The sequence below is a fragment of the Daphnia carinata genome, chromosome 8 (assembly GCF_022539665.2).
Source record: "Daphnia carinata strain CSIRO-1 chromosome 8, CSIRO_AGI_Dcar_HiC_V3, whole genome shotgun sequence".
NCBI lineage: Eukaryota > Metazoa > Arthropoda > Branchiopoda > Diplostraca > Daphniidae > Daphnia > Daphnia carinata.
This window is the reverse complement of record NC_081338.1, coordinates 3,940,533-3,951,142: the sequence shown is the minus strand read 5'-3', so window position 1 is coordinate 3,951,142 and position 10,610 is coordinate 3,940,533. Positions and strand designations below refer to the sequence as shown.

At 40.2% G+C, this 10,610-nt stretch overlaps 2 protein-coding genes across 2 annotated transcripts; both read left to right on the top strand.

Moving 5' to 3' along the window:
• Nucleotides 1-5,664: 5,664 nt before the first annotated feature.
• Nucleotides 5,665-7,069, top strand: LOC130704170 (UDP-N-acetylglucosamine transferase subunit ALG14 homolog; the record flags this gene model as incomplete). Its single annotated transcript, XM_057525638.2, has 5 exons — nt 5,665-5,830; nt 5,920-6,071; nt 6,199-6,321; nt 6,456-6,515; nt 6,578-7,069. Coding segments are annotated over 5 exons (675 nt in total), but the record flags the coding sequence as incomplete, so codon positions are not given.
• On the top strand, nt 6,955-9,560 carry LOC130703724 (delta(24)-sterol reductase-like). Its single transcript, XM_057525174.2, has 10 exons — nt 6,955-7,394; nt 7,455-7,610; nt 7,683-7,788; nt 7,863-7,981; nt 8,056-8,150; nt 8,237-8,408; nt 8,495-8,635; nt 8,701-8,898; nt 8,968-9,146; nt 9,212-9,560. Exons 1-10 carry the CDS (start codon nt 7,155-7,157, stop codon nt 9,363-9,365), a joined length of 1,560 nt encoding a protein of 519 aa, XP_057381157.1. The 5' UTR covers nt 6,955-7,154; the 3' UTR covers nt 9,366-9,560.
• Nucleotides 9,561-10,610: the final 1,050 nt, after the last annotated feature.

Sequence of the window (10,610 nt, the reverse complement as noted above, 5' to 3'; positions counted from 1 at the left end):
GTGTGTTTTTTTATTTAAATTCAGATCCCTTAGGCTGTGGACCAGCAGACACCCCCCCCCCCCTTTCTTTCAAAAGCCAAGAACAATTCAAATAGACTTTGAAAAATATGTGTCCACATGTTACAAAAAAAAAAAAATGAATAAATAAACCTAACGGATCACATGGCCGATGAAGCCGATTTTAGGTTGTATATGTTAATCTTTTATAATGTAATTACCCGTAAAGTCCCGTAAACGTGTGCGCTCGGTCGCGTCTCTTTTCAGCTCCGTCCATTTTTTCTTTATGTGAACGATTCGTGTCACGGGTGAGCGCGGCCATCGCGATGCGAGATGGTGAAAAAAAAAAAAAAAAAAAATAAGCAATCCGCACTGAGCTGGATTGTTATATGATTTAATGGCTAGCCTATATAGCGAATGCATTATTGCCCTTCAATTAACGATTCCTACGGCGCACAAATGATAAATAATGTCGTATATAAATAAAACAACAGCCCTAACCTCCTGCGTTCGATGATCACTCCGTCAAATGACAGACGAGATAAAAGGACTGAACGAATTGGTGACAGCCTTCAGTTACAGATCCGCCGGATCCATCGAAGAAACGAGGAAATAGAAAAGAAAAAAAAAAAAAAATGAGGATCTTTAATCGATTGGGTTCGTTTTTAATTGGTGCGTTGATGTTCGTGATGGTGATCAATGCGGATGAACACATCGCTAGCCGGACGTCTAACATCCATTCCATTTACAGCAGCGGTGCCTATAACGGCGGAGAGGGTCCTTCGTAAACGATGTGGTAGAATTCCACCAAACCAACCCGTCCGGCCCTGACTGGGCAGCCGATTCCAATCCGTACAGCCGCAATAATAAGTTCAAAGACGAAGCGGAAGGATCGTTCTATCGGTACCCTCAGCCGGAGATCAAGAATGACGGTGGCTCATCGCCGTACGGTAGTGAAATCCAACCTTATCGGCCTCTGTCCAGCATCCAGAAAAAAGAGTACGGCTACGGCCGGCCCAGCAAGAGCAAGGGCAAAGACAAGGATCATTTATGGAAGTTTTTCGAACAGCTGTTCGACAAGAAAAAGGAATTAGAAGACGAAATTTGGGACCTCATTTTCTTTAAGGGTCACCATAAAGGTCCCCATCAACCGGAGTATGGCCATTACGGCGAACCGGTGGCCAGCGATCACGATCACAAGCTCAGCAAAGAAGAAGTGTTCAAGAAAATCAAATTGCTGGCCATAGCTGCAACCGTTCTGCTCATCGTGCTGGGCGGTGGCATTTTGCTGGCCCCGCTGGCCATCGGCAAAGGCCGCTCGCTGTCTGAATTCTTGCAGCCGCAGAATGTCGGTGCCGCTACAACGGAAATCGCCCGGCTGGCCGGCAGCGTTTTGCAAGCCATACAGCATTACCAACAACAGCAATCGAATTAAAGATCTTAAACGACAAAGCAATCAGTATTAATTTTTAACGTGAAATTGTTTTGGGGGTTTTGAATTCAATGTATTATTTATTCGTGAACAAAAGAAATGGAAAATGTTGTACAACTGTGACATTAACGTGTTTTTTTTTGTTTTTTTCATTCATTCGGCATTTTGGAATTTCGTTTCATTAATGTCCCCGACAAATCGATGACCTTTGATGTGATTGGGTCCCATCACGCAATCAGGAGAGCTTTCCTTGTTCACAAGAGCAAAACAGGAACCTGAGGAGAAGAGAAAACTGTTGGTGGATTGTCTGCGCCCAAGTCCCCCCAAAAGAAATATATATCGAGAATGTGTGTTAGTTCCTGGTTACGGTGCCAAATAGCCAGCGGGTGAGATGGAAGGAGTGGGCAAACATGGCAGAGGTCCATGAGCCGTTTGGACCGGCCCTAAGACGTTAGGAAAACAAAAAAAAAAAAACAAATTCAACTCACTAACTAAAAGGAAGGTCGCATCGTAACGGCCCGTCTTTTTTTTTTGTCAATCAAATAGATATGCATCTCTATACAGCCCATTTTGATTCTTTACTCCCGCTCGGAACTAAAAAAAAAAAAAAAAAAAAAAAAAAAAGGCATTATTTTTTAAGTATACAGCCAATGGCCGTCAGCTGCTTGTTTTTATAGCTATCATATTGCGTACGCGCCAAGCGAAATATAAAAATGCCGACTGGAGATTCCGGCCTGGCCAAAGGCCAAGGCAGTGGTCAGCAAGGTGGAATGGCTTCAAAAACATATTTTTCCACATTTTAAATTTTCTATTATAGGTCACACGTTGCCTTATAGCTTGATAGGCTATCCCGCTGAAGACGCACGAGCCACGGGCATCCCGCGCTGGACTAACGGCACAATAATACAGAAAACCAAAGAAAACAAAAAACTACAAAAATAAACTTATCACTATTATTTCCCTTGTGTGTGTACACATACGGTGTTATATAAAGTACTGCGTGTGTGTGTGTGTGTGTGTGTGTGTGTGTGTGTACTTCTGATGATACACACTGGCCTACTTCGAATTATTATTATTTGATTTTGAAATTTATGAAACGAAGCAAAGAATATACGAGTGGATGTCGGTGCATTGAGGTACGTTGTACGGTATATCAGAGGTTATCAATTTTTGGCTGGGGGTTGGAATTTGGCGCGGTCCCGCTACGTGAAAAAAAAAAATTGAAGGAAGTGATGACGAATGCCGGAAGAAGTGGACGGTGCCGGGGAAAATGGGGTCAAATTACCACAACTCGTGACCATATTCTTAAATATTTATCATTCCCTTAGAAAAAATAAGAAAAAAAGATTTTGTAATGAAAAGGAGAAGCTGCGGAATAAGGAGGGACGGGAGGGGGGGGGGGGGGACTAGACCCGGATATGACCTCAAAACCATTTTGTGTGTGTAGGAGAGAGTAAGGCATGGGGCGGAGGTGTAGTTGATGGAGAGGACAGTAAGAATCTTCTTCCTGGTTTTTTTTTTTTTTCTTTTGGCTTTCACTTCAATTGTTTTCTATTTTCTTGAAGATTAAATGGGAGCGACGCATCACTTTCTGAGCTATTGAGGCCGAACACACGATGGACATCCCTCCGCCCGGCTTTCAACCAAACAAAATGTGGGTCGCCAATGGATCAACTGGGCCCGTCTTTTGTATTTTTTACCGTTTAAGGCATCCGACAAAAAAATGCCTAAGAATTAGGTCAACACCCTAACGTTTCACCTTACAATAGTTAAAAAGAAAAAAAAAAAAAAAAAGGTAAGATGGGGGGGGGGGAAGTGCAAGTAGAGGATTACATCAGAAATAAATAGCATTTCCACCAACCCCTCGAAAGAGCCTCCCCCCCCCTCCCTCATTTTTTTTTCCATGTTTTCTTAGGTGAAAATAAATTTAAAATAAAAATGTAGGTAACGGTCGCAAGCCAAACTGAACACCAGTGGACGGACGACCAGAAGAAAAAAGAACCTTTTCGTATGTTCTAACGGGACTTTTTTTTGTCCCTACCCCACCACCCAACTCCCCTTTCGGAAAAGGTGCATACACTATACTAAACACAAGAACTATATAGCTTATATAGGATGCTACGCGTATACATAGCTGTTGCTTTTTGTTGTTGTTAACCTTCTCTCTTCTTTTTCCATTCTTCTTCTTATTCTTCTTCTTCTTCTTCTTCTTCCCCATTCCTTGGGAAAAAGCTCCGGAGAAAAGTTTGAGGTCAGGGTCATTGATTTTTTTTTTTTTTTTTTTTTTTTTACCTTCCTGATTCTCAGGTGAGAACACACACACACAACTCGGCTAAACTTTGAACGTACCTACGTGTCTGACGACCTTCTTCGTGTCCTCCTTTCCGAAAAAAGAGGAAATATATACATTCAAAAATGGGATTTAAATGGGAGGAGAATTCATGTGTGTTACTCACCGACGAGACGTGTTTTTAAAAAAATGCAAGAGATGAAATTCAACCCAGTTTGTTTCGCTTGACTGATGATGAAACGCACGTGAAGACAACATCGCCGAAAATGCATTAATAAAAAAAAAAAAAATAAAGGAAAAATCAAGATGTGAAAAGAAAAGGTTCTATATATTTTTTTTTTTTTCGTTATTCATTTGACTCATTTTTGCAGTGGAGTACCTGGCGGAGAGGTCACTCAACTTATTATGGCGCCATCGACTTGTAAGCAAGAGAGGCACGGCTTCCTCTTTTTGCCGTTTCTTGCTGGCAGGCAGGCCGGTCAGGTTCAAGTCCCAACCCTTCGTTTGGATTCCGGGACTTACGTACGTGTCTATGTGTGTGTGTGTGTGTGTGTGTGTGTGTATAGCGGAATTTTATGTTGCTTCGTTTTAGGGGGGGAAGTCATAGCCACGAGACAAGTTGGTTGAATTCTTTTTAGGCTGTCCGATACGCCAATCCCGCACGAACCAAATATATATCTACACTAGCCTTTGCTTAAACTCAACCTTGGCCTTCTCATTCTTTTAGCTCGTTTTTTATTTTGAAATTTTTGGGTGTGTGTCTTTGTTGCCTAGAAGATGAAGGTCGTCTGGATGAGTTGTGCTTCCTTCTCTTTTAGATTTTTCTGGGAGAAAAAAAAAATGGTGAAACAACCGACATTTTTTTAATTGAGCGTCTTCGTACAGTTTACGTAATGATCAAATGCCTCGCTTTGCATGTCATTTGGCGGAATGATTTTTTAATCTACACATTTAAATTCACATCGAGTTCTAATACGTGCCATTTACAGTTTTTGTTTTACAACTTTTGACCTAGTTCCAGGTCGGACAAGTTTTTTTTTTTTTTACTTCAAGGGAGGATGCTCTTCTTCTGGACATCGTAAAAATTCTTGGATGATGCTTGAGCATTTTTATTTCCATCTTTTTTTTTATATTGCCTTATTGGTTTCCTTTTTTTCCCGAGTGGTTTCGGCTACTGCTTGTTTAAAGAAAGAAAAAATATTATGTTCATAACGGAATATAACTCGTTCCAGTCCACGACCGCTCGGTTCCATATGTTTCAACGGCAATTTTTGCACATGGCGTCGCGGCCTTAATTTCAAGCGAAACAAAAAAAATTTCTTTCTACAACAGGAGGCGGAAGAAAAAGAGCAACAACCATCAAAATTGGATATCGTTCGTTCACTGTTTAGATTGCACGTCGCTCCAGTACACCACGTATACACTTTGTTCGCGTATATGCATATCTGAAGACCTTCGTGATAACTAGATATCGCCTTGTTTTGTATAACGTTGTTGATGGTATCATAATGGAACACGCCCCGTGAGAACGGAGCGTTCAACTTATACGACAATGGTGTGAAGATCGAGGAAAAAATAGTAATAATAAAAAAAGTAGCACGTATATAATAATGGTAAAGTATCCGCCATTTGCTGACTTGCTGGATTTTGTGAAAACGTGCGTACACACAAGAACACTCGTACGGTACTTCTACTGTTGGGGGCAGACCATTATCTCCTTATGCTCGGTGCTCGCTATTTAAAGTAACGCAATTTTTGGGCTTTGTGCACACTTCCTCTTATTCACGCAACTCTTCAAAACTGTTCAAGTGGCGGTAATCGTGGGGAAGTTGCGTTTATTTCACCTTTTGCGGCAAAAACGAATGTGGGTCACTTACACCGGGTCAGAAGATGCTTCCTCGTTTCAAAGCAGGCGATACATCGAAAATGAAACGAAACATAACAAAATATGATCACATTTTGGCAAACCATCGCATTTCTTATAATTAGCTATGTTTCCTGTGTTGCGGTACACCTTGTCAAGTTGCTTCTTTTTAGGGATCGGAACAGTGAATCTCTGTGGCCAAAAAATCGATGCAAACCCGTCAAAACCTTGATCATAATGGGATCAGGTAAATGTGGTGGCGTAAAAGCCGCAATAGACTGGTTATTGAACTTCCTTCATCGTAACAGGTGATTTATTCGTTTTTTTGCGTTGTAGGTGGACATACCGGTGAAATGGTGCGTCTCCTTTCGACGCTCGATTTTCTCCGCTTTTCTCCTAGACTTTATCTGGTTGCAAGAACAGATGACATGAGTGCCAAACGGGTGCAACATCTGGAATGTAGTCATGACAGGAGCACAGCTGACATGGTAAATATTCACATGAACAAAATGAAAAAAAAGAATCCCTGTTCCCTTCCTTCATGTTTTTTAAAACATATATTTTTGCAATATTTTGTAATTAATGAATTTATTTATTTCTTGCGTTGCATTTTAGTTTCAAACAGTCACCATTTCTAGGACCAGAGAAGTTCATCAGTCTTGGATCACCACCATTGTATCATTCTTACAGTCAACTTTGGAATGTCTAAGAATACTCTTTTATTACCAGCCGGATTTAGTAAGTAGAAAACATCCTAAGGTTGTAGTAATCTTAATTTTTGTCATGTGTTCATATAAGGCAGTAAATTCAAGCTATTACTAAATCAATTTTGTAAACAGTTATTTTATGTGTTGCTTTCTGTTTCATGACAGATCTTGTGCAATGGTCCTGGCACGTGCGTTCCACCATGTATTGTTGCTTTGCTCCTAAGAGTAAGTCAAGAAAGATAATGCTGATAATACTTCTCTTAAATCATATTCTTTTTAAAAATGAGGTTTTATGGATCAAGCACTCTACAATCGTCTTCGTCGAGAGTATCTGCAGGGTAAACACATTGTCCTTAACGGGAAAACTCATGTATTATTTCTTGGCCGATCGCTCCATCGTCCAGTGGCCAGAACTGCATGCAAAATACCCGCAAACCGTTTTTCTTGGACGACTAGTTTAAATCCTAGCATTTTACATTCACTATATATTTTCCCTTGGCACGCCGGTGCATCTGTATGGTGTTGCGCAATCTCGATCAGCTTCTGTTTAGACGACCGAAATTTTTGCAGTCTCCAGCTGCAGTCTGCTACTTCAGTTTCTTGACGTTTCAAGGGCAATTGGTTCTGGATAGGGATCACCAAAGCCATAGCAGCTGTAACCGGCTGTCACTAAGGCGCGCCTTGGTTACAGAATACAATTTCCGAACCAATTGAATGGACTTTGATATACTGACGTAGAGGGAAGTGATATTCAGGAGCTACTAAGAGCTTCGAGTAATCTCTAGACAGCGAGGAAGTGAAACTTTGATAGTCCACTTCTCAGTCACGCGGTTCACGTGTCAGTTTCGGTTTCAAAGTCTCAGGATGAGCAACAAAACTAAGAATGGCCATGATGTTCAAGAAGGGACACATAACAAAAATCCAGCAGAAAAATCCTGGCTTGCTTATGTTTTGATACACTACCGATGGGTGTTTGTTTGCTTTTTTCTACTTCCTCTCTCTCTTGTGTATGATGTCTACCACTTGGCTCGCAGCTGGATCATATTCCAGCTCAACTCTGCTCCCAAAAAGCATGATGAACGTGTAAAGTTTGTTCAGCAACAGGTACTAGTTTTGCACATATATGTTAATCATGTGGTTTGACATTTAAATACTTCTCCATAGGTGAGAGAGTGGAATCGACAAGGCAGGTCCACCCCTATGTGCACAGCTCGTCCAGGATGGCAAACAATCAGTTTTCGACAACCCAAGTATAAGAAAACATTGTTCAATGTCAAAGTCAATTTGATGGATGTTTTGGAGATCAACACTGAAAAAAGGGTAACATTCATCATAAGGCATGTGAATTTGTCTTTGTGTTAACATCAGATGACAGAATATACATTTTTACAGACCGTTCGTGTGGAACCTTTGGTTTCCATGGGACAGCTCTCGGCAACTCTGAATCCGCTCGGCTGGACTATCCCTATCCTGCCGGAAATGGATGATTTAACTGTTGGTACGTTTTGAATGTTGAAACCAAAACAGCCTTGGAGAACTTCTATTAATTGAAGTTTACATGAATAAGTATAGGAGGATTAATTATGGGAACCGGCATAGAAACATCGTCTCACAAACACGGCCTATTTCAACACATTTGCGTATCCTTCGAACTGGTCATGGCCGATGGCTCAGCCGTCAAATGCTCAAAGGTAGAAAACCACAAATCAGTCACGTTAATTGGCATTGTAATATTCATTTACCACACTTAATTTGGTTTCCTCAGGACGAAAACAGTGATTTGTACTATGCTATCCCATGGTCGTACGGAACTCTGGGTTTTCTAACTGCCGTGGAAATCGAAATTATTCCCGCATTGCAGTAAGTTTGTTAGCTTTGCCATTCCGAAGAGGATTTGTTTTGGTTTCTTTTTCATTTCCGTTTTTCTTAATGTTTTTATTCGTCAGGTTCGTACGGCTGGAATACCAATCAGTGAGCTCATTGGATGAAGCATGTCGTGTTTTTCAAGAACAAACTTTGAAAGAAGAGAACAATCAATTTGTCGAAGGACTAATGTTTAGTCTCAACCGAGGCATCATTATGACGGCGAATATGGTAAACTCCGCTGAACCGGGAAAGGTAAAATTCTAAGTCTACCGCAATCTTTAAACAAAAAACTGTTATCAATAATAGGACCATTTATTTTTTTTTGTAATAATGTTTAGTTAAATGTCATTAGCCGGTGGTATAAACCATGGTTTTTTAAACATGTCGAATCGTTTTGTGGCCAAGAGCCGAATGTTGAGTACATTCCCACACGTGATTACTTTCACCGTCACTCACGAAGCATTTTTTGGGAGATACAGGTAAATATTTTGCAAGTTTTTTATCAAAATTTTGTTACACTCCTTTTACAACTACATTCACTAAGGACATTATTCCGTTTGGGAACCACCCTGTGTTTCGATACTTATTTGGATGGATGGTACCGCCCAAAGTGTCACTACTTAAACTGACACAAGGAGAAACAGTCAAGGAGTTATACGAGAATAATCATTTCATTCAAGACATGCTAGTACCCATGACGACATTGAAAGATGCACTTCTTTGCTTTGAAAAGGAAGTGAAGGTATTACTCGTATCTGTTCGTTTAGTTTAACGGTTTAGGTTTGAAACGCATTTCTTCACTATCCGTAAGATTTATCCTGTATGGCTATGCCCATTCAAACTGCCAATGGCACCTGGAATGCTACGCTCACCTAATGGCAAGCAAGAGATGTATGTTGATATCGGAACATATGGTGTACCTAAAGTAAATAATTTTCACCCAGTTGAAACAACGCGACGAGTTGAGAGCTTTGTCCGCAGTGTGAACGGGTATGAAACCATATTTCTGTGCTTATTTTTGTTCCTGTTTTGACTATTTTACGTTTTACTGGTAGTTTTCAGATGCTCTACGCCGATTCTTACATGACTGAAGCGGAATTTAATTCCATGTTCGACCACACGCTATACGATCAAATGCGGAAGAAATATGATTGCGATAAAGCTTTCCCGCGAGTTTACGGAAAAGTTTGCCGTGCAGCCCGAGATTAGCTAAGTTGGGCTCGCACGCAGCTAAATGTATGTTGGTGTTAGTCGTTGGTCAAAATTAGGATCTGTCTCTTACACATTTAATTATTGTTATTGAAAATTGGTGTAGTACTTGACAGAATTCTGAAATGTGCAAAACGTGCAGCCAGATGGAGATTGCTGAAGTCTAAATGATTTTGATAGCCACTCAATGAATGATAGCATTCACTCGTAACAGTGATGACACGATAGGCTTGTAAGTTATACTACTACTAATGTAAAATTTTCCACTAGCATTTACATTTGAAAAATTTACAACTGGTGATAGAATTTGAACAACGTATCGTATAAGCCGTGTGTTTACGGTGAAAAAATTTTCAGGCTTGTAAACTACGGAACGACCATAAATATCAAATACGCAAAACAAAACTCCAACCATTGATAAATTGAATATGGCGCCTGCATTGATGATTGGAATAGGTAACAAGTCGACCATAAGAGTTAGGAAGCGTAGAATGTTTGAAAACTAGATGGCATTGCAATTTCCCCCTTGATAGCTAAACATCTTCATATCTTGCTGCTAGATGGCGTAAAGACATTTTAGTCCAATATCTTTGAGGCTATGACGGACACTACATATGTCAATCCGTTTTACCCAAAATAAAAATAAAAAATATTGGCCTTTTTTCTGTTTTACTGCTATCGCCATCTAGCGGTCACGTTTCTAGTTAATTCCTCTACATCACTGACCTAAAAAAATTTTTAAGCTCGACTAAATAAGCCCGACTTTTCTAGGTCGGGCTTAAATTTTTTTTCTGAAAAAACTGACGCTCGGAATTGGTTGAGTATTACAGGGTATACTCAAACTGAATGTTAATTCCGAATAAATTGCTATTGTTAATTGTTTTTGAAATACACCGAGTATTTGACGCAATGCTAGCGCGCCAGTACGCTACAGCGCTAGTGCGATGTTTATTTTAAAACCTGGCCAAATAGTATTTCCACTAGATGGCGCTGCAGATTCATCAGCCTCTAGTGTGTGAAATGGAACTATTGTTATTTTTTGTTGTCATGTTACCTGTTTTTCATGTACTTGTTTCTCATTGTTTACTTTGTTTTTACATTGACAACGTGTATTTGAGTTTCCCTCGTGTGAACGGTATCGTTATTTCCCTTAATATCCCCTTAATTCTGATGGTCCAACACAACACTACAAAATTAGGGGAATGGTTTTAAAACATTGTCTTCGATTATGACGTGTGGTAGTGA